At 36.3% G+C, this 22891-nt stretch overlaps 5 protein-coding genes across 6 annotated transcripts in view; 4 read left to right on the forward strand and 1 right to left on the reverse strand.

Moving 5' to 3' along the window:
* Positions 1–908, reverse strand: part of LOC112156298 (ubiquitin carboxyl-terminal hydrolase 47) — a 4455-nt gene extending 3547 nt beyond the window's left edge. Inside the window, exons 1-4 of the mRNA XM_036216607.1 lie at positions 755–908; positions 572–681; positions 346–416; positions 151–276 (exon numbers count right to left, since the gene is read on the reverse strand). Coding sequence (XP_036072500.1) covers positions 151–276; positions 346–416; positions 572–681; positions 755–837 — 390 coding nt within the window. The 5' untranslated portion in view covers positions 838–908. The remainder of the gene's footprint in view (positions 1–150; positions 277–345; positions 417–571; positions 682–754) is intronic.
* Positions 909–5720: 4812 nt separating this feature from the next.
* On the forward strand, positions 5721–7115 carry LOC112156297 (ankyrin repeat and IBR domain-containing protein 1-like). The gene is made up of 4 exons (XM_024288530.2): positions 5721–5873; positions 5978–6078; positions 6244–6402; positions 6491–7115. Exons 1-4 carry the CDS (start codon positions 5756–5758, stop codon positions 6950–6952), a joined length of 840 nt encoding a protein of 279 aa, XP_024144298.2. The 5' UTR covers positions 5721–5755; the 3' UTR covers positions 6953–7115.
* Positions 7116–10827: 3712 nt separating this feature from the next.
* On the forward strand, positions 10828–12666 carry LOC112156296 (ankyrin repeat and IBR domain-containing protein 1-like). The gene is made up of 4 exons (XM_024288529.2): positions 10828–11436; positions 11535–11635; positions 11801–11959; positions 12048–12666. The coding sequence occupies exons 1-4, from the start codon at positions 11346–11348 to the stop codon at positions 12510–12512; spliced, it is 816 nt and encodes a 271-aa protein (XP_024144297.2). The 5' UTR covers positions 10828–11345; the 3' UTR covers positions 12513–12666.
* A 4826-nt stretch (positions 12667–17492) lies between these two features.
* On the forward strand, positions 17493–19163 carry LOC112156388 (probable E3 ubiquitin-protein ligase ARI8). The gene is made up of 4 exons (XM_024288649.2): positions 17493–17766; positions 17855–17955; positions 18133–18291; positions 18368–19163. Exons 1-4 carry the CDS (start codon positions 17676–17678, stop codon positions 18815–18817), a joined length of 801 nt encoding a protein of 266 aa, XP_024144417.2. The 5' UTR covers positions 17493–17675; the 3' UTR covers positions 18818–19163.
* Positions 19164–20719: 1556 nt separating this feature from the next.
* On the forward strand, positions 20720–22260 carry LOC112156295 (putative E3 ubiquitin-protein ligase ARI6). 2 transcript variants are annotated; one of them, XM_024288528.2, is made up of 4 exons: positions 20720–20871; positions 20969–21069; positions 21283–21441; positions 21525–22260. In XM_024288528.2, exons 1-4 carry the CDS (start codon positions 20781–20783, stop codon positions 21975–21977), a joined length of 804 nt encoding a protein of 267 aa, XP_024144296.1. In that variant the 5' UTR covers positions 20720–20780; the 3' UTR covers positions 21978–22260. The 2 variants fall into 2 exon arrangements, with proteins under 2 accessions (XP_024144296.1, XP_036072439.1); XM_036216546.1 differs by having other exon boundaries at positions 20737–20875.
* The last annotated feature ends 631 nt before the right edge of the window (positions 22261–22891 follow it).

Genomic DNA, 22891 nt, shown 5'->3' on the forward strand with positions numbered 1-22891 from the left:
GTGATATCTGAAAATGATTTTTACATAAATTTACATACAAATTTTGTGTGTTACTGGGTATAAAAATCAATATACTATAAGAATTTTTTTCTTTTTAAATACTATAATTTTCTTTTAATGAATAACAATAATAGTTTATCAGAAGCTCACCACACTGTAGACTTCATTGGAGGAATCAACCAGAGAAAGAGGAAGAATCCAGAAAGACTCGTCTGTGTCTGTCTCTGTTTCACATGAAGAACAGAAGCGTCTGTTGGTCAGTTCTGCATGGAAGATCTGAAAACATACATTAACAATTATCTGCTTTGTTTTGGTGTTTTGTTTTCTTCAGTGTGAGGTTTTCACCTTTGCAGCTTCTGGACTGGTTAGTTTTAAAATCTTCTGACAATATTCTGCTGCATCTTGTTGTTGATTCACTGGGAGGAGAAAATGCTCAATTTAATTAAAATGAATTAATTCATTTTATAGTAAAACTTATTTTAATTTAATTATATAGTGTAAAATATTAAAACAACAGATTTGAGCAGCAAAAGTAAAAGTCATGGTATGAATGAGTGATGCTGTGATGTACCTGTGTTTATGTCCAGAACCTTCAATATTTTCGAAGTGTCTGATGTTTCCTTTTTTAAGCGATCAAACAAATCTTTCAGGTGATGATCAATGAACTTAGTGTTAGAATTTCTGTAAATAAACAAACAGAAACATGAGTGACTCACATTTATCAGCTTTATGTAACTTTACACAAAAATCCGACCTGTTCACAGCTTCTCTGAAGTCCTCAGTCATGAACAGAACCTGCAGAACACTGTTCAGGTAGCAGGTCGCTCCGTGGTTCATCAAACCATTGTAGCTGACTTTAGGATCTGTAATAATGAATGAACATTGTTCTATAATCTCAGAGGTCACACCAACAGACCAAATCTGACAACAAACCAACAAATACTTTTGACTTTAAAAGCAAATAATTATCTCCAACAGCATGTAATACTGAGACGATCAGAAAGTCTGGACTGAAAAGACAAACTGGGACAAATATTTGATCTGCAGGTCATGTCTTACCAGAACACCATGACATGCTGGTCCTTAGTGAATGTATTCGTAGACAGAAAGCAGTCAGAGTAACATCCAGAATTGACTCAAATAAAAGGAAAGCAAAAAATAACCTTTTTTTTATTTTAATAAAAATATATGGGAATGAGGCTGAACTCAAAGACTGTCTAAAAACAACTTTTTTCAATAGCAGCTACCGCGGAGTTACAGATAACAATACACTTTCACTTTCACTTCAATCTACTACTGTGCTGCGTTTATGACACAGGGACACGTCACTTCCTTGTTTTGGTTTTGAAAACCAAACCCACAAAAAAATAAAATAAAAAAATAAAAAAACAAAAAAGACAGATGCCTTTAAAATTACCAAGCAAACCATGTATTGAAATGTCATTTTTAAAGTGTTGTGAATTGAAAAATGCATTGTAATTTATATTATGGCTTAAAATCCATGAACACATTAGATGCAATTGATTTTTGTTTTAACTTGATATTTTATTTAAAAAATTCTCATACTGAAATGTAATTTTTAATGTTGAATCCTTTAATGCAAAATGTATTTTCATATTCCAAGCCTGAATTGCATATTGAATTGTCAATTGCAAAATGCACTTTCAAATTGCAAGCTCATATTACAAATTAAATTGTCCATTGAGAATTGGATATTTGTGACTTAGCCGCAAGCAGAACAGTTCTTGTTGGACTTGACAAACCAAGACACTTGGTTTGTCCTATTTTTCCTATTACTTTACATTAAAGAAAGTGTCAACAACTACTTCACAAAATTATTTAGTGTTTCCTGCTTCTTCACCACACTCTGGAAACATATTAGTCATAAGAAGAAGTCCATTTAAACATGCTTCTGCCTTTAAACAATATTTGTATGAGTATTTTGTTATATATATGAAAAAAATCATATTTCCACATATGATTCACTTTGCTTAAAAACTGAAAGTTGTTCACAAAAGCCAAAAAGATAGCTTTTTATTATGTGTGAAGTTTCTGAGATTTGTGTGGATCTTCTCCTGGACCTCCAGCTCCCTCCGACAGTCAAAGACTTTCTTCATAGGTTATTGGATTTAAGGTGTTAAAGGTGTTGGGGGGACACTAGATCAGGAGTTAAATTCCTCTTCTTTGACCAGTAGGCAGCAGGGAGTGAATTTCCATGCAATTTTATATGAGAAAATCAGTGAAACTTCTGCTTTGAGCCTGTGTTTCCTCCTCTTCATTTTTTTTCAGCCCTAAAGTTATAAAGAAGCACAAACTGCGACAACAACGCACACCGTCTCCCCCTCCAAACCCAGACAGCAGCAGCGACAGGAAGGGTGTTATTGATTACATCAAACTTTAGAGTTGTTTTATTGACATTTGACATTTATTTATTTTTATATTTACCTGAAATGAGTGATGCGTCAAACTGTTAAAAAAAAAAAAAAAAAGAATATATATGCACAGTATATGAATGATCACTGCAATTTGGCTCCCCCTCCACCAGATGGCGCCATAGACAGCCGCCTAGGTCGCCTGTACCCAGGTCCTGCTCTGCTTTAAACACTCACTTTTTAATTATTCCTTCAACCTGCGGCTCCAGAGCCACATGAGGCTCTTTTATCTCTTCATGGTGGCTCTCTGGCTGAAGAAAAATAAAATAATGTTCATTTAAAAAAAAAAAATAGAGTTCTATTTTAGCTACATGCTATCAATTTTTGCTAGTTTGTTGTCTACTGGGGGTTTCAGGATAATTTAGAGTTTAGCTTCTATTTTAGCAACAGGCTAACACTTTTCACCAATTACTTTACTGAGGAATTTTATGCTAATTTGGAGTTTAGCCAATACTTTTAGCTAAATGCAAATGTTTTCAGCTAATTTGTTATCTACTGAAGTTTTTTGGGAAAATTTAGAATCTAGCTTCTATTTTAGCAACATGCTAACATTTTTGACTAATTTAGTTTACTGGTGAATTTGAGGCTATTTTGGAGTTCAGCTAGTAATTAAGCAACAAGCTAGTTTTTTGGCTAATTTGGCCTATAATTAGTTTTATGCTAATTTGGAGTTTAGCTAATATTTTAGTCATATGTGCTAACATTTTCGGCTAATTTGTTATCTACTGGAGTTTTTAGGCTAATTTAAAGTTTAGCTTTTCTTTTAGGAACATGCTAATATTTTTGACTAATTTAGTTTACTGAGAAATTTTAGGCTATTTTGGAGTTCAGCTAGTAATTAAGCAACAAGCTAGATTTTTTTAGGTTAACTTGCCCTATTATTTGTTTTTTTTAAATGCTAATTTGGAGTTTAGCTAACATTTTAGCCATATATGCTAACATTTGTGGCTAATTTGTTATCTACTGGGGTTTTTAGGCTAATTTAGAGTTTAGTTTTTCTTTTAGGAACATGCTAACATTTTTGGTTGATTTAATTTACTAAGGAATGTTATGCTAATTTGGAGTTTAGCTAGTAATTAAGTAACAAGCAAGATTTTTCACTAATTTGGCCTCTAATAAAGGTAAAAGGTAAAGATACGACTCCTTCTAGGTTTTGATCAGTCCAAAATGAGCCCAAATGGCTCTTTTACTGTTAAAGGTTGCCGATCCCTGGACTAGACTTTACTGCTCTGTGGATCCCCTTTTGTCATAAGAATGTGTTTGTGCACAAAGGAATGGAAAGTCTGGGGATTTTGCAGGGCAGATAGGATATTACAGCCTCGCCTTTCCTTGTTTCTCCTATGACGACGTATCTGTATAAAAGGAGGATGAACCTGTCGCAACAACGCCCATACCAGAGAGTAAGGAAGGCAGATACACGATGGTCGCTCAAGGAGATATTCTTGTTCCTCCAAGGCCTTTTGAACCCGTTCAGAGGCCGGTGGTCCAGGTCAAAGTGGCGAGATTTGACGGTGTGGAGGTGCCGGTGGACTTGGCAGAATCTGAGGATGATTTGAAGAGAATCACTGTCCAGCAGTTCAAAGACAAATTATTGAGGCTTCCCGGCAACCCAGGTACAGTTTGATTTTTTTCAATTATTTTCTTTGTTGATTTTTTTAATCCTTTGTAAGTGTTTTGTAAAGTTAATTAAAAACCAGATAATCACAGAAATGTAACTGCTTGAATGGAAATAAATGTTAAATTCTTTAATATTCTATCTTTTTTTGTTTGTCTCTTGTTCTGAACACAGCTCAGATGACAGCAGAAACCACGCTGACGTACGGCGGAAAACAGCTGGATTCAGACTCCAAAACTCTGGGAGAATACGGACTCAAACCCAAAGCTCTGATCCAGATGGTGGTGACGGTCCACGGAGGATTCAGAGACCGAGACACCGCCAGCACCAGCTCTTCATGATCCGTTTGAGGAGTTAACCAGTTATTGGATTACTTTTTCCTGCTGAAATAATACATTGATTTTCCACACAATATATGTATTTTTTTTTATTCATTCACTTTTTCTGGTGGTTTAATGTTTGACGATTTAAGAGGATCCTAATAAAGATTTTATGTTTGAACAGTCAAAATGCAACAGAATTCTTTTTTTGTCAAAAGTTTCTAAAAAAGCAAAAAATAAGAACAACTTTTTGAAGGTTAAGCAAAATAAATAAGTAAATATGAATATATATACAGTACGGTTCTTACTGCGTATTTTTATGGTACCTATGTCGTACCTACAAGGTACTTGATTGTATCCACGAGGTATCTACCAGGTATTTACATGGTACTTAAGTAGGTATCTAAGTGGTACTTCCTATGTACTACTTACATAGTACCTACTGAGTTTTTATGAGGTACATACATGGTAAATGAATATGTCTCTTTTGGTGGTTGGTATTTATCTGAGTGTAGGTTAGTACCATGAAACATACATAAACTTGAAGGTACTCAAAAGTTACTTTCTGTGTACCTACTCGTCTCTGACTAAGTACCATAAAATACATAATAAGGAATTAGAAAAGTAGTACATAAATACCAACATCCAAAAGAGACATATCAACTTACCTCATCAGTACCTCAAAAAACTTATTAGGTTTATGGAAGTAGCACAATGAAAGTGCCACATAAATATCTATGCAAGTACCTTGTAAATACCTAGTAGGTATCTCGTAGATACTATTCAAGTACTTCATCGGTACCATGTAAGTACCACATAAGTACTCAGTAAGTACTGGACTGTAGAAGGAACTGTAATTAAATCACCACTTTTAAATCTGAGGTACGATTCAATCAGAAGTCTTTTTAATTGTCGCTCTCCATGGTGCTGATTTTTATTATATACTTGAATTATTTAATTGAAAAGAGACATGGAGATATTTTTTAGGGAACCAAAATAATACACATAAATTGGCGACATGTAAATATTTGTATGGCTTGTGGGATTTTCCGAAGCAAAACCAAGAGCCGAGAATGAAAGCGATTATCAAGTTTGGCGATAAACTTTATGGTTCTCTCACACCAAATGACTCCAGCTTTAAACCTTTTACCACGTGCAATAAAATGAACTAATCACTCCTTTGTGCCGGTTTGGACTCCCCACATGATTGAGTTTTGTTTACAGCCAACAGCGACATTTATGCACCAATCATTTACAGGAATCAGCGCCTCGTCCATCAGAAACACTGGAGGCGGAGCTTAATAAGAAACTGCTTTGATTCCCTGCTTTCACTTTGTCACACGACTGGAAAAAGACAGAGCTTAACAAATCCAAAACAGTTCATTTCTATGCAGGATTTTGTAAAATTTCAACACAGTGGGGGGAACAAAATGAGTAAAATAGAAAAAGTCTACAACCTAAAGGATAAAACCTTCAAATTTGTGGATAGAGAGGATGAATTAGACTGTAAGTAACTCATTTCTTTCTTTATTTTGTTTCTGCTGTTAAAACATTGAATGATTGCAGGAAAGCTTTGATTAAATTTAATTTGTGTGATTGTTTTGTCTCAGTTTTCTATGAAGGTTTTGATTCTCCCAGAGCAGAGATGTCCTGTGGTCACGCTGTGACTCCCATGTCTCTCACCAACTGGTGTCGCAAGTTGTTAGATGAGGTAGACTTATGCTGATTTTATTGACTTATGTGGATAAAATGTTTAAGATCATCATTGTGACACAGAAAACAGAAAATATTTAGATCAACATATTACTTTTTATTTATTTTACTTTCTGTAATTGTGTAATAACATTCAATGAGATGCATTGATGTTTCTCTGCAGGGGAAGAACAGGTTTGTTTGTGGGATGACTGGCTGTAATAAGGAGTGGTCTTATGAGGAGGTCTGTAAAATGGCTCTGCTGACTCCTGAGGAGAAGAAGTATTTTGAAACAACTATGAAGATCATCGCTGACAGAGAACGAATGAAAAATACTAAACTAGTGAGTATGTCAGTGAAAGGTCAATATTTTCATCTACCCAGAATTTTAGCCTTTTTATTGATTCTTCTGTCATCTTCATTAATTACAGTGTCCTGGGTGTAAACGGGGAGTGACGAGAACAGATGAGTCCAACCTGAGAACTCGTTGCCACGATTGCACAAACAAAAAAGGAAGAGGATTTGATTTCTGCTGGCAGTGTCTGCATGAGTGGAAGGGTCCACCGTCTCGCTCAGACCACTGTGAGAATGACGGCTGCTTCAGTGAAGCTCTGAAGACTCTGAGAGACTGCCCAGATATCGTCTTTCAATCGGTCAGAAATGTAGCCGGGTGTCCCTGCATCCGGGCCTGTCCCACCTGTGGATCTCTGCTGCAGCACAGCTCCCAAAACTGTAAAAATGTTGTGTGTCCTCGATGCAGAGTGGAGTTCTGCTTTGTGTGTCTAAAAGTCACAACTGAATGCATAAGACTGAGTCATTCGTTAACGTGTCTCAGTGGAGTCGCCCCCAGACAAACCTCCATCCCTGTGTGGCATCAAAATCCATCATCATAAACTGTGTTAGACAGACAGTACAGTTGTACTTTAAAATATTGTTCACTGCACATGTGACCTCTTTTAAAATAGAGGAGATTATCCACAAATACATGTTCATCTTAATCACATGTGTCTTTATTGTGTTTTTTGTCTCATAGTAAGAGTTGTTGATTAAAATTAAATCCAAAAACTGATAAAGGAAAGTTTTCATGATTGTTTTTTTCAAAATGTTTAATTTATTGATCTTTCGTGTATCAGCTAAGTGTTTTCGCCTCCAAGGATGGCCTGACCGTCTCACATTATACCTGGGAGGGGGGTGTACAACCACAGACAACATTCAACCTTATGTCTAAACAAAGATATCTCCCAGTTTTAAAGACAACAACTTTTTAAACTCTCAAGGCATTTGTGGAAACATTTTAGTAATTTGTGTTAAAAAATAGGTATTTTGTGGTCACAAACTAGCATATAATCAGTATTTTGTACACACAATTTTGTGTTTTCTGCACACAAAGTAGCACACAGAGTAGTGCCAAAATATTTGGTATTTCATAGGAACAAATTAACATTTTGGGGAAACATTTTTTCTTATATACCGGTACACAAATTGGTGTTTGTAATCAAAAATGAACATTTTATCAGCATTTTGTGAACACAAATTAGCATTTTAATGGAACAGTTTGGTATGTTGTATACACATAGTATTTGTACACACAAAGTAGCATGTTGTTGACACAAATTAGCATTTTAAAGTAACATTTTAGTATACTGTACACACAAATTAGTATTTTGTGCATGCATAGTATTTCATAGCAATCTTTTAGCATGTTCTCTCCATGCAAATTACATTTTGTGGCAACATTTTAGTGTAAAAAATAGTATTTTGTGCTCACAAATTAGCCTTATATCAGCATTTTGTGCACAGAAATGAATGTTTTAGTGTATCATCAATAGTTTGTGACCACAAAATACTACTTTGTGCGGAAAAATTCCTAACATGAGGAACATTTTTTAATGTCATGTCCAGGGCTCCATGCACATCAGTTACCTGTTATTCCCAGACACCTGTGTGATGACAAAGATCCTGCAAAAGGACAGGAGTTCTCACTCTGCAAAACAAACAAATATAATCCAATTCTCAACAACCAACCAAAGACATTTTAAAACTATCATTCAACAATGGTCATGATCTTATCATCAACTCATCACTTTACATCCTACAATCCTGACTCTCCTTTTCTCTTTCTGCCATCAAAAAAATCTTTCTCCTCTCCGTTTTCAACCAACAATATTAGAATTTTCACTGGCGCTTTGTAAGTCAACTACACAGGTGGTGATTGTTGTTAATCTGGACCTTAACTGATCTTCAATGAAAGTTCTGGTTGTGATTTACATGATTCATTTGTTTTACATCAGAGGTCCTTTCAGACACAACTTCTACAATGACCCAGCCCTCAAAAGTACTGGGTTGTGCCTTCTTGTGTTTGAGGTTTCCCCCTTAACCCTTACCTTAACCTCAAATAAAAGAAGAACACAGTCCTAGATCAAACTTCATTGGTTAATATGTGATTCTCAATGGTCCCTTAGGTATGAACATGAGTGTTTGTCTTCATGTGGCTCTGTGGTGGATTTGGAGATAGTCCGGGCTCCAGCTGCCTCGAAACGCCAAAACGGATTCTGGAAAATGGATGGATAGAAGAATTCATGCTTTTATATTGACAGGTCTGTAGATACGGTTACTTCATGATAACGCCACTAGATGACAGTAGAAGCTTGTTTCAGGTGATTGTGAACAAATCAAATCTAGAGCTCCACTTAATTTAGCATCACCTTAAATGTCTTTTCCTTCTGACATGTTTGACTCTCCAAACTAAACAAACATGTCAGACTAGGGGTGATGATGGAGGGATTTTTGTTGCTTTTATCATCACACCAAAATCAGCTGTAAAGATAGGCCGAAAGATCCCAGAAAGAATCTATTATAATTAAAAACAACAACAAAACCTATTTTTGTGTGTAAACTTTGAGCAGAAACATTTCAAGAACTCATGACTGGAGCAGGTTCTCCTGCTCTGTGGATCCCCGTTTGTCCCAGCGATGTGGGTTTGTGCTCAAAGGAGATTTTACAGTGGTTTAACTTTGACAGATAGGATCCATTTTAGAGCCTCATCTTTTTTATTTCCTCGTTTCTTCATTTTGAGACTTGACATCTATCACACATTTAAACTGCTGTTGCTATGAAAACAAACACAAGTCCATAAGCCATGTTGTCCCACCTATAAAGCTTCTAATATACATTTACCATGTGCTGTTCCAGTAGGACGTCAGCAGTAACGTTCTACCTCGAGTCACGTCATTATGTAATTGTTTACAACTGTAAATGAAAGTAAAAGAAAATCCCCTAAATGACTTCTGATCTGTATAAAGGAGAGGGATTTGACTCTGAACTCTCAGACTGCTGTCCTGACAGATAGAAGAACACACGATGGTCGCTCAGGGAGATGTCATTCTTCCTCCAAGGCCTTTAGGACTCGTTCAGGTCAAAGTGAAGAGCTATGATGGTCTGGAGCTGCCGGTGGACTTGGCAGAGTCTGAGGACGACATGAAGATACTAACTCTCCGACAGCTCAGAGACAAAATACAAAGACTTCCCGGCAACCCAGGTAGAGTTTGATTTTTACTCTACATTTGATTAAATCGTTTTTGATAATCCACTTTTTGACTCTTTCCTGTGGTAAATGTGTACTACTGTGTTCTTGAATAATTTATCTTTTTTTGTGTCTCTCTTGTTCTGAACACAGCTCAGATGACAGCAGAAACCACGCTGACATACGGTGGCAAACGGCTGGATTCAGACTCCAAGACCCTGGGAGAATACGGACTGAAACCCAAAGCTCTGATCCAGATGGTGGTGACGGTCCCCGGAGGATTCAGAGACCGAGACACCACCATCACCAGCTCTTCATGATCCGTTTGAGGACTTATCAAATTATTGGATTGATTTTATTTGCTGCTGAAATTATAGATTGATTTTCCACACAATATATTTTATTTTTTTGTTAATTTACTTTTTCTGGTGGTTTAATGTTTCACGATTTAAGAGGATTCTAATAAAGATTTTATGTTGGAACAGTCAAAATGCAACAGAATTCTTTTTTTGTCAAAAGTTTCTAAAAAAGCAAAAAATAAGAACAACTTTTTGAAGGTTAAGCAAAATAAATAAATAAATATGTATATATATATATATATATATATTTATATTTTTTTTTTATCAATTAGCATGTTCAGCTCCTCAAGAAAATTATCTGTAACATTTCTTTTTACAGTACGGTTCTTACTGCGTATTTTTATGGTACCTATGTGGTACCTACAAGGTACTTGATTGTATCCACGACGTATCTACCTGGTATTTACATGGTACTTAAGTAGGTATCTAAGTGGTACTTCCTATGTGCTACTTACATAGTACCTACTGAGTTTTTATGAGGTACATACATGGTAAGTTAATATGTCTCTTTTGGTGGTTGGTATTTATCTGAGTGTAGGTTAGTACCATGAAACATACATAAGTTTATCACATGAATTGAAGATACTCAAAAGTTACTTACTACTCCTCTCTGACTTATGATAAGTACCATGAAACACATAGGAACCAGAAAAGTAGTACATAAATTCCAACCTCTAAAAGAGACATATCAACTTATCTCATCAGTACCTCAAAAAACTCATCAGGTCCATGGAAGTAGCACAATGAAAGTGCTGCATAAATATCTACATAAGTATCTTGTAAAGTAAGTATCTCGTAGATAATATTCAAGTACCTCATCGGTACCATGCAAGTACCACATAAGTACCCAGTAAGTACTGGACTGTAGAAGGAAGGACCTTTTAAATCTGAGGTAAGATTCAATCAGAAGTCTTTTTAATTCTCCCGTGTCGCTCTCCATGGTGCTGATTTTTATTATTTACTTGAATTATTTACTTGAAAAGAGACATGGAGATATTTTTTAGGAAACCGAAACAATACACATAAATGTTCCACATATAAATATTTTAATGACCTTGTGGAAATCCTGGGAATTTCCCAAAACAAAACCGAAAGTTTTTGTCACAGTCAGCCGAGAATGAAAGCGATTTTCAGGTTTGGCAATAAACTTTTAGGTTCTTTCAAACCAAATGACTCCAGATTTAATCCTTGTGCTGGTTTGGAATTCCCTCATGATTGAGTTTTGTTTACAGCCAACAGCAACATTTCTGCACCAATCATTTACAGGAATCAGCGCCTCGTCCATCAGAAACACTGGAGGCGGAGCTTAATATGAAACTGCTTTGATTCCCTGCTTTCACTTTGTTACACGACTGGAACCAAAACAGTTAATTTCTCTGCAGGATTTTTTTAAATTTCTACACAATGGGGGGGAACAATGTGAGTAAAATAGAAAAAGTCTACAATCTAAAAGATACAACCTTCAAATTTGTGGATAGAGAGGACGAATTAGACTGTAAGTAACTCATTTTTTTTCTTTTAGTTTTTTGTGTTTGTTTCTACTCTTAAAGCTTTGATTGCTTGACTGTATCTTGTGTGATTGTTTTGTCTCAGTTTTCTATGAAGGTTTTGATTCTCCCAGAGCAGAGATGTCCTGTGGTCACGCTGTGACTCCCATGTCTCTCACCAACTGGTGTCGAGAGTTGTTAGATGAGGTAGACTTATGCTGATTTTATTGACTTCTGCTGATAAAATGTTTAAGATTATCATTGTGACATAGAAAACAGAAAATATTTAGATCAACAAATTACTTTTTATTTATTTTACTTTCTGTAATTGTGTAATAACATTCAACGAGATGCATTGATGTTTCTCTGCAGGGGAAGAACAGGTTTGTTTGTGGGATGACTGGCTGTAATAAGGAGTGGTCTTATGAGGAGGTCTGTAAAATGGCTCTGCTGACTCCTGAGGAGAAGAAGTATTTTGAAACAACCATGAAGATCATCGCTGACAGAGAACGCTTAAAAAATACTAAACTAGTGAGTATGTCAGTGAAAGGACAATATTTTCATCTACACAGAATTTAAGCCTTTTTATTGATTCTTCTGTCATCTTCATTAATTACAGTGTCCTGGGTGTAAACAGGGAGTGACGAGAACAGATGAGTCCAACCTGAGAACTCGTTGCCACGATTGCACAAACAAAAAAGGAAGAGGATTTGATTTCTGCTGGCAGTGTCTGCATGAGTGGAAGGGTCCACCGTCTCGCTCAGACCACTGTGAGAATGACGGCTGCTTCAGTGAAGCTCTGAAGACTCTGAGAGACTGCCCAGATATCGTCTTTGAATCGATCAGAAATGTAGCCGGGTGTCCCTGCATCCGGGCCTGTCCCACGTGTGGATCTCTGCTGCAGCACAGCTCCCAAAACTGTAAAAATGTTGTGTGTCCTCGATGTAAGGTCAAATTTTGTTTTTTGTGTCTAAAAATCACAGCTGAATGCAGCAGATTGAGTCACTCCTACATAACATGTGTGAGTGGAGTCGCCCCCAGACAAACCTCCATCCCTGTGTGGCATCAAAATCCATCATCATAAACTATGTTAGACAGACAGTACAGTTGTACTTTAAAATATTGTTCACTGCACATGTGACCCTTCTAAAATAGAGGATATATTCCATAAATACATGTTCATCTTAATCACATGTGTCTTTATTGTGTTTTTTGTCTTATAGTAAACTTTTGTTGATTACAATGTGTTTTAAATTACATCATTGTCTCTTAGAGTCCAATAAAATTAAGTCCAAAAACTAATAAAGGGAAGTTTTCCATTATGTTTTAGTTATTGATCTTTTATGTATCAGCTACATGTTTTCTCCTCCCAACAATCACCCCGACCGTCTCACATCTTGTAACCACGACATCACTCAACCCCAAGCCTTCCACTTGCAGCTTCATGTCGTTACCAATTCAGAGTTTTTTCCATCCACACCAGAACAAAACACTTCCACTCTATAAATACTGCTCGCTTAATTTTCTGTTCATTAAAAAATCTCTTTTTGTTCCATCTAACAATTTTCAACAATAATTCAATCCAAACACTACTTTATGTCTAAAAGATAGTCTCTTCCAACACAGAGAAGTTTTGAAGACAACAGGTATTTAAACCTTTAAGGCATTTTGTGGAAACATTTTAGTGATTTGTGTGAAAAAATATGTATTTTGTGGTCAAAGATGAACATTTTTTGCATATGAATTAGCATCTTATGGTGCATCTTTAGTAACGTATTTTGAATGCACAAATTAGTATATTGTGGTAAAAAAAAGAATTAGAATTTTGTACACAGAAATGAGCATTTTGTAGCAAAATTTTACTATTTTGTATTGACAATTTAGTATTTCAAAGTCACAAATGAGCATTTTATCAGCATTTTTTGCACACAAATTAGCATTTCATACAAAATTAGCTTCTTTTTTATTTGCACATACATTAGCATTTCATACAAAATTGGCGTTTTTTTTATTTGCACACAAATGAGCCTTTTATAGCAACATTTTTGCATTTTGTGTGCAAAAACAAGAATTATTGTGGTCACAAATTAGCCTTTTATCAGTATATGGTGCACAGAAATTAGTATTTTAGGGTATCATCAATATTAATAATTTGTTCCCACAAAAAGCTAATTTTTGCCCCGAAATTATTAATTTGAGGGAGAATTCTTTTTTTTTTTTTTAATGTCAAGTCCGGGGCTCCATATACAACACTTACCTATTCCCAGACATCTGCGTGAGGACAAAGATCCTGCAAAAGGACAGGAGTTCTCACTCTGCAACACAAAAAACATGAAATCAAGCCCTCAAAAGTACTGGATTGTGTGTCCTTGTGTTTGAGCTTTTCCCCTTAACCCTAACCTTAATCTAAAATACAAGAAGAACATGCATCAGAACACAGTCCTAGATCAAATTTCATTGGTTAATGTGTGATTCTAAATGGTCTCAGGTGTGAACGTGAGTGTTTGTCTTCATGTGGCTCTGTGGCGGATTTGGAGAAACCCTGAAAGCGATTCAGCAAGATTGGAAAATAGAAGAATTCCTGTTTTTATTGACAATTCCGTTGATAAGTTACTTCATAATGACGCCACTAGATGGCAGTAGAAGTCTTGCTTCAGGTGGTTGTGAACAAATGACTTGAAAATGACAACAAAACACCAGATATTACAAAAAACATCAATAATAGTTATTTACTATCTGTAGACCAGTAATGTTCTTTGATGCCAAAAACTTAAAAAAAAAAAATCTCTTCTCTTATAAGTGTTTAAAATGTTTCAACAAATTCAACAAATGTTTTAGTTCACTGAAGACCAAAATAATACACTTCTGCTGAGTATTTGGACTGTATATATACATGGACGGCACTCTGAATCAAATACATACTTCACTAGTGATTTTTTTTTAAATGTAGTAAGAAAAACCTTTTTTAATTGTTATTATTTACTAAATAAATGTGTTAAATTTTAGTCATTCTTTGAAAGACAAATGTATTCGTTAAAACTAGTCGTGGTATTTTTGGTTATGAGGAAACTGAGCCAAGAACCAAAGGAAAAAGATCCGAAACGATGAGTCTGTGCTTAAGGACAGAACTCAAACGTCTCACAAAAAATGGTAAAGAGAACATTTAAATGAACCCTTTCAAACAGGTTCTCCTGCTCTGTGGATCCCCGTCTGTCCCAGCGATGTGGGTTTGTGCTCAAAGGGGATTTTACAGTGGTTTAACTTTGACAGATAGGATCCATTTTAGAGCCTCATCTTTTTTATTTCCTCGTTTCTTCATTTTGAGACTTGACATCTATCACACATTTAAACTGCTGTTGCTATAAACAAACACAAGTCCATAATCCATGCTGTCCCATCTACAAAGCTTCTAATATACATTTACTATGTGCTGTTCCAGTAGGACGTCAGCAGTAACGTTCTACCTCGAGTCACATCATTATGTAATTGTTTACAACTGTAAATGAAAGTAAAAGAAAATCCCCTTGATGGATTCTTAAAAAGGAGGGATTTGAGTCTGAACTCTCAGACTGCTGTCCTGACAGATAGAAGAACACACGATGGTCGCTCAGGGAGATGTCATTGTTCCTTTGAGGTCCTCTGGGGTTTCTCACAGGCCGGTGGTTCAGGTCAAAGTGAAGAGCTACGATGGTCTGGAGCTGCCGGTGGACTTGGCAGAGTCTGAGGACGACATGAAGATACTAACTCTCCGACAGTTCAAAGACAAAATACAAAGACTTCCCGGCAACCCAGGTAGTTTGATTTTTACTCTACATTTGATTAAATCGTTTTTGATAATCTACTTTTTGACTCTTTCCTGTGGTAAATGTGTAATACTGTGTTCTTGGATAATTTATCTTTTTTTGTTTCTCTCTTGTTCTGAACACAGCTCAGATGACAGCAGAAACCACGCTGACGTACGCCGGCAAACGGCTGGATTCAGACTCCAAGACCCTGGGAGAATACGGACTGAAACCCAAAGCTCTGATCCAGATGGTGGCGACGGTCCACGGAGGATTCAGAGACCGAGACACCACCATCACCAGCTCTTCATGATCCGTTTGAGGACTTCTTTTTGCTACTGAAATAATTATGTGATTTTCCACTGAATGTCGTTGCTCACCTTTCATCATATCTAGTCGCTCCAGCGGTTTGGCAGAGACAGTCCTGTATTTTATCGAGGCTATTTGCTTCTTTGGTGGTATGATACTGTAAAGTTTGATTGGATTCTAGCAAAGAATTAATGTTAAGTCAAATTTTGAAGGTTCAACAAAAGCATTTTTTGGTCATCTCTACTTGTCAACTCACATTTCTATGTAAGATAAGATTAAGCTTAATAGCATTAGTGTTCTTGAATGCAACTCTATTTATAATTTACTTTTTAGCTCAAAAGTAATAATACCGATGACTTAAAACTTTAGTTGTTTTGATTTGTCTCAAACTAAGATAGTGGACAACTAACAATTTTAATGATTAATTGCCCCTAAAAACCTGTGAGCGTTCTGCTTTGGGATTTCTGTGATGTTTTAGGGGTCTATCATGTTCTGTTTATCAGTTCTTCAGCATCAGATCACCTGTTCTGCCGTGTCACGCCCCTTTTTCTTATTTTTTTGTGCTCCCATGGTTCTTGTCATGTTCTGATCAATTTATTAAATGTTTCTATTACCAAACATGGTCTCCAGAATTTTGAGTCCTCTACCACCAGTTCCTGACAGTACGATCTCACCACGGGTTTTCCTGCAGCCTTTGAGGACATTCCAAGTCTATGGAATCTGTTCCTGTTGGGAATTACCGCTTCTGATACCCCTCTAATCTGTTTGGCTGCAGGAACCCTGTTTCTGGTTATCTTTTGTTCTGTTTTGTCTCCAGGTCCCCCTATTTTCAAGTTTTGCGTTGGATTTGGGCGTCTGGGATCTGCCCTTTTGGGGAGGGGTACTGTGAGGGTTCTGGTCCTGAATTTTTGAGATGTTTTGGACTGATTTTTTTTTCTCTGTTGGTCTCACCAGATTTAGATGGTTCATCCAAAGCTGCCTTCATTTAGCTATCTGCCTTCAGTGTCTGGTTTTCAGATCTTCAGTGTCATCTGTTCTGCTTTGTCAACCGTTGTTGCTTCTATGGTTCTTGTCAATTTATTAAATGTTTCCGTTTCACCAGCCTGGTCTCCTACATATTGTGTGTTTTTAATTCTTCACAGTATAAAACTAGTAATTATTCAAATACTAAATAAGCTTCAAATAATAGTTCAAATATACCACATGTCTGTGAAAGCTGACACTCAAAAACAATTATTACATCTTTTGAGGCTTTTAGCTAAACCTTAAACAAAGTTTTTATTTTCTGAAATGTTAATTAATTAAAAACCTAAATGACCATTTTAGTTAAAAAAAAAAATCACAGCTTCCTTAAATACAGACAGTCTCTTTTTGGACTTTTGCTGTGGTCTCCATTTAATTTAAACCCCCAAAACCCCCCAAATTTCTCCTTATGCTTCCATAAAACATGAGATATTGTTGGAAAAGTCCCCTTTAAATTTGCATCTAGACTTAGAGAATTCCCGATGAATTAAATTCAAATTTAAATGGGATAGGAAGTTAAAAAAAGAGTAATTCATGAAGGATTTTATTTTCTCCACACAGTGCTGAAATGTGTCTTATATCTTTTTCCCCTTTTTAAAATAACATGACTATAGAGTTATTTTTTTATTTTTGTTCTGGAATAGCCAGACTGATACACGGAAATTGTTCACCTGCCATTATTTTCACGTACTTTTGGAAAATCCAAGAGTTACCAAAACACCAAACAAAACCGAAAGCATTTATCAAAGTCAGCCGCCTGCTTTGTTTCTGGGACTTTTCCGTCTGAGATTAAAGATTGTGATCATTAGATTGTGTTTGGTAATCATTTCTGGTTTGGATTAACCTCGACGTGTTTCGCCACAGCCGATCAAAGACTTCACTGCACCTGTGCGCTGGTTCAGGAATGAACATGAACAGCTGAGCTCTGTTTACACCCCATAATACAAAGTATACACCACCCATTCACAGGAACCAGCAGATCGTCTTCCATTAGAAACACTGGAGGCGGAGCTTAATAAGAAACTGTTTTGATTCACTGCTTTCACTTTGTCACACGACTGGAAAAACACAGAGCTTCAAAAAACTAAACAGTTCCTTTCTCTGGAGGATTTTGTAAATGGATTTTCAACCTAATGTGTGGTAACAAAGTAAGTAAAATGGAAAAAGTCTACAACCTGAAGGATAAAACCTTGAAATTTGTGGATAGAGAGGATGAATTAGACTGTGAGTAACTCATTTTTACTTATTTTGTCTCTGCTGTTTAAACATTGAATGATTGCTTGACTGTATCTTGTGTGATTGTTTGTCTCAGTTCTCTATGAAGGTTTTGATTCTCCCAGAGCAGAGATGTCCTGTGGTCACGCTGTGACTCCCATGTCTCTCACCAACTGGTGCCGCTTGATCCTAGAAAAGGTTTGGAACAGTCTTCCATCTTCAAAGATATAAAATACATCAGATTTGTGTCAATAAAAGCTTAAGATCTTTATTGATTAGCAGAACTGACTGTGATTTTATGATATTTAATTTTTAAACTAATAAATCACTTTTTATTTGTTTTATAACCCTGTTTTTATTGATGTTTCTCTGCAGGGGGACAGCAGGTTTGTTTGTGGGGCGTGGGACTGTGATGAGGAGTGGTCTTATGAGGAGGTCTGTAAAATGGCTCTGCTGACTCCTGAGGAGAAGGAGTATTTTGAAACAACCATGAAAATCATCGCTGACAGAGAACGCATAAAAAATACTAAATTAGTGAGTATCAGTAAATAGCAACATTTGAAATCTACGCTTTTCACTGATTCTTCTGTCATTGTCTCATTTTTCACAGTGTCCTGAATGTAAAGTCCCCGTGATGAGGACAGATGAGTCCAACCTGAGAGTATGTTGCCAGGTTTGCTCAAAAAAGAAAAGAAGAGACTTTGATTTCTGCTGGCAGTGTCTGAATGAGTGGAAGGGTCCACAGCCACGCTCAGACCGCTGTGAGAATGACGGCTGCTTCAGTGAAGCTCTGAGAACTTTGAGGAACTGCCCAGAAATCGACTTTGAATCTGTGGACGTCATCGGGTGTCCTTCTATCCGGGCCTGTCCCACCTGTGGATCTCTGCTGGAGCACAGCTCACTGGAGTGTAAAAATGTCTTTTGTCCTCGATGCAGAGTGGAGTTCTGCTTTGTTTGTCTTAAAATCACAGAAGAATGTTTGGAAACGAGCGCTCATTTTGATCCGTGCTCAGATGGTGTGGCCCCCAGACAAACCTCCATCCCTGTGTGGCGTCGGTGACAAACTCTGGACTCTGCATCTTTTTTTCATACAATTAAATAAAATGTATTTATTTATGGTTGGTCGTTAATTATTTCCACTGGAACTTGAAAAAAACAGCAAACGGATGTTACATAGAGCCACATTTTACATCAATCATAACATTAAAGAGACATTGTGAAGAAAACAATACTTAAAAACTATTTTGACAGGTAGAAGAGAAGAAAAATGAAAGAAAAAAGGTTTAATTTTATAGTACATTATCCACAGCTGAAAAGAAAAAAATATATGAAATGCTGTAGCAGCTGTAAATTTGTGGTAGGACACAGTTTTACCTTTTATGTTAATTTTCTTACAAGAAAATATTCAATTCATAACTGACCCCTGAAATAACCATTTAATAATAAAGGCAACGAACATGAAAATCAAATCAAATGTAATCAGATTAAATCAAATCAACTCATTTCAGATTGGATCAGATCAAGTCCAATAAAAATCTTAATTTTAAAGTTAGAAGCAATGTGGGGTCCAGTGTCTTGACTACTCAGACGACTGGGTGGGTCTCACTGGGCCAGTACAAAACTGGATCAAAACGTTCTTAGAAAACAGGAAATATTTTGTGTCAGTTGGTAACTTCACCTCTGAGCCAATATAAATTACATGTGGAGTACCCCAGGGCTCCATCCTGGGACCACTTCTATTTAACATCTACATGCTCCCACTGACCTGGACAGGTCCCCAGTCTATTGCAGGGCAACGCAATCACACCTGAGGGCAATTTAGAGTCACCCATCAATGTTTTAGGTCTGTGAGAAGAAAACATACAAACTCCACACAAAGATCCCAGTGGGGATTTGGACCATCTGACTATAAGGCAAGAGTGCTAACCACTGCACCACTATGACACAATTTTCTGCATATCTCTTTTCTTTTTTTCTTGTTTCTTTTACTTTCTCTTTCATGTTGTTTAGGAGAAGCCGTGTTTAAGACGGGTAAGATGGTTTTCGGCCTGGTGGTAGCTTCTCAGAAGTTTGGTACTTTCCATTCCCTGGATTTGTCTTTCTGTTCCTGGTGTGAGTCACTCCTGGCAATGCCAGTATATGGGCCAAGATTCAAAAGCTTCTAATCACAGCTCACCTTGACACGGCAGAAAAAAAAAAACAACACCCAGAATGCACTTGGGCCTTGGAAGATAATACAGGGTACATTTATAAAAGGTTTGATATTCTAAGCAATAAAGTTAATAAATAAAAGCTTCCCGTTTATCTCTTCCTGATGGTCCCTCACCCCATTCCGTCTGCCTCTGTTGACCTCTGACCTCTTCTTTTTGGACAGACTACATCTGCGTCATCTTAAGGGCTGTGACTTGTAGTTTCCTTCAGCAAGAACATTTTTGCGTTACTCTTCGTGTCACTGAAATATTTAATTTAATGTAATTTAATGTAATTTAATATAATTTAATGCAATTTCATGTAATGTAATGTAATTTAATTTAATTTGATTTAATTTAATTTAATTTAATTTAATTTAATTTAATTTAATTTAATTTAATTTAATTTAATTTAATTTGATTTGATTTGATTTGATTTAATTCAATCCTTTCCTTTCCTTGTTTTTGAACCTTTTTTGTCAAAGAAGAAAGATAGTGATCATCTGACTGAGTTTGGCATTAATTATTTATTTATTTTGGGCTCCACATTGACATATTTTCTCCCGGGTAATAAAAAGTACCTTCGTGTTGGTTTGAGAATCCCCTACATGAAAATCAAGAATTCAGTTTACAAGCCGTAAAACACACTCTGCACCGATTATTTACAGGCATCAAAGGTTTGTCCTCCATTTGATCCACTTTTACTGCAGAACCACTGGAGGCGGAGCTTAATATGAACGAGTTTTGTTTCACTTTGTCACATGACTGGAAAACGAGAGCTTAACAAAAACAAAATAGTTCATTTCTCTGCAGGATTTTATAAATTGCAACACAATGGGGGGCAACAAAGTGAGTAAAATGGAAAAAGTCTACAATCTAAAGGACAAAACCCTAAAATTTGTGGATCGAGAGGACGAATTAGACTGTGAGTAAGTCATTTTTATTTTGTTTCTCCTGTTAAAACATTGAATGATTGCAGGAAAGCTTTGATTAAATTTACTTTGTGTGATTGTTTGTCTCAGTTTTCTATGAAGGTTTTGATTCTCCCAGAGCAGAGATGTCCTGTGGTCACGCTGTGACTCCCATGTCTCTCACAAACTGGTGCCGCCGGCTGTTGGATGAGGTGGGTCAAGGTGATCCGATTCCTAGAAAAGGTTTTGGATCATCCTCCAACTTCAAAACTATAAGAAACATTAAACTTCTGTCAATAAGAAGCTTCAGATCATAATTATTTAGTCAAACTGTGATTGTAAACCAAGTGACAAAACACATTTAAACTGAGATTTTGCTGTTTAATTGATTTATAACGTTGATTTTCTTTAATGTTTCTCTGCAGGGGAAGAACAGGTTTGTTTGTGGCATGACTGACTGTAATAAGGAGTGGTCTTATGAGGAGGTCTGTAAAATGGCTCTGCTGACTCCTGAGGAGAAGGAGTACTTTAAAAAAACAATGAAAATCATCGCTGGCAGAGAACGCAAGAAAAATACTAAATTAGTGAGTATGTCAGTGAAAGGACAATATTTAAAATAGTTGAGCCTTTTTTACTGATTCTTCTGTCATTTTCTCATTATTTTTAGTGTCCTAGATGCAAAGTTCCAGTGGTGAGGAACGATGAGTCTAACTTGAGAGTGCGTTGCCAGGTTTGCTCAAAAAAGAAAAAGGACTTTGATTTCTGCTGGCAGTGTCTGAAAGAGTGGAAGGGTCCACACCCACGCTCAGACCGCTGTGAGAATGACGGCTGCTACAGTGAAGCTCTGAGAACTTTGAGGAACTGCCCAAATATCATCTTTGAATCGGTCATAAAAGTTAGAGGATGTCCTTCCATCAGAGCCTGTCCCACCTGTGGATCTCTGGTGCAGCACAGTTCACAATACTGCAAAAGCATCGTGTGTCCTCGATGTAAGGTCAAGTTTTGCTTTGTGTGTCTAAAAATCATGACTGAATGCACAGAAACAAGCGATCCGTATGAACCCTGCTCCAGTGGAGTCGCCCCCAGACAGACCTCCATCCCTGTGTGGCATCAACAGTGACTTACTGACATGTCAGGTGTGCAAAAGTGTTCAGAAAAGGTTATTTTAAAGGCACGTGTGTGGCCATAGCTGATAAAAATCTTTTACTTTTAAGTGTATATGCTCTTAAAACACACTTTTTAGTTTGGCTTTCAATTAAAATGATCTATTTGAGTGTTTTTTTTGTATTTATTAATAGTTTTATGTCTTATCTGTTATGTGTTTTTACAAATTTTATGCTTTGTTCAGCACTTTGGTGAACCTTGTATTTGTGTATAAATACACTTAATGAGTTGAACTTTTATTGTGACTTCTTTTTTAAATAAAAGTGATAAGAAAAAAATCCTGTAAGACTGAAGTGATTTTCAGTAAACATCATAATTCACATGAAAATTGCTTCAAGAACTTTCAGTTTTGTAAAAGTTAAAAAAATGTTAAAATGATTGAGTTTCTTTATTATGGTGTGTGTCAGCTTCCATATCAAACTACACGCACTTCATTATTTGGACTGATTTTTTTTTCCACAATTTCACTTTTGTGAAACAAAGTGAAAATAAAGGCTCACATCTTAATTATTCTTTACTAGAAGTGTCTTTATTATGTGTGTGTTTTTTAGATTTAGATGTTAAGATTTTTACATTTTAAGACCAAACTGTGATGTTTTTTTCAACCAGTCAGTTGTGCTGCAATTTATTACAGACCCACTCCAATGAAAATCCACTTTATAATAGTTTTTTAACATGTTCTTGTGACGTTTTTCTCATGATGGAGGAAATTTGTTAAAATATTACAGTGTTTTTAAGTATTTCTTTATTGAAATCATTGTGATTTAAATTAGGAGCAGACAAAAAAAATGTGTTTGAAAAGCTCCCGGCTCTGCTCCATTCTGATGCATCCACTTATAGATGAACAGATCCATGTACGTCTTCGTTTTC

The sequence above is a fragment of the Oryzias melastigma genome, linkage group LG18 (assembly GCF_002922805.2).
Source record: "Oryzias melastigma strain HK-1 linkage group LG18, ASM292280v2, whole genome shotgun sequence".
NCBI lineage: Eukaryota > Metazoa > Chordata > Actinopteri > Beloniformes > Adrianichthyidae > Oryzias > Oryzias melastigma.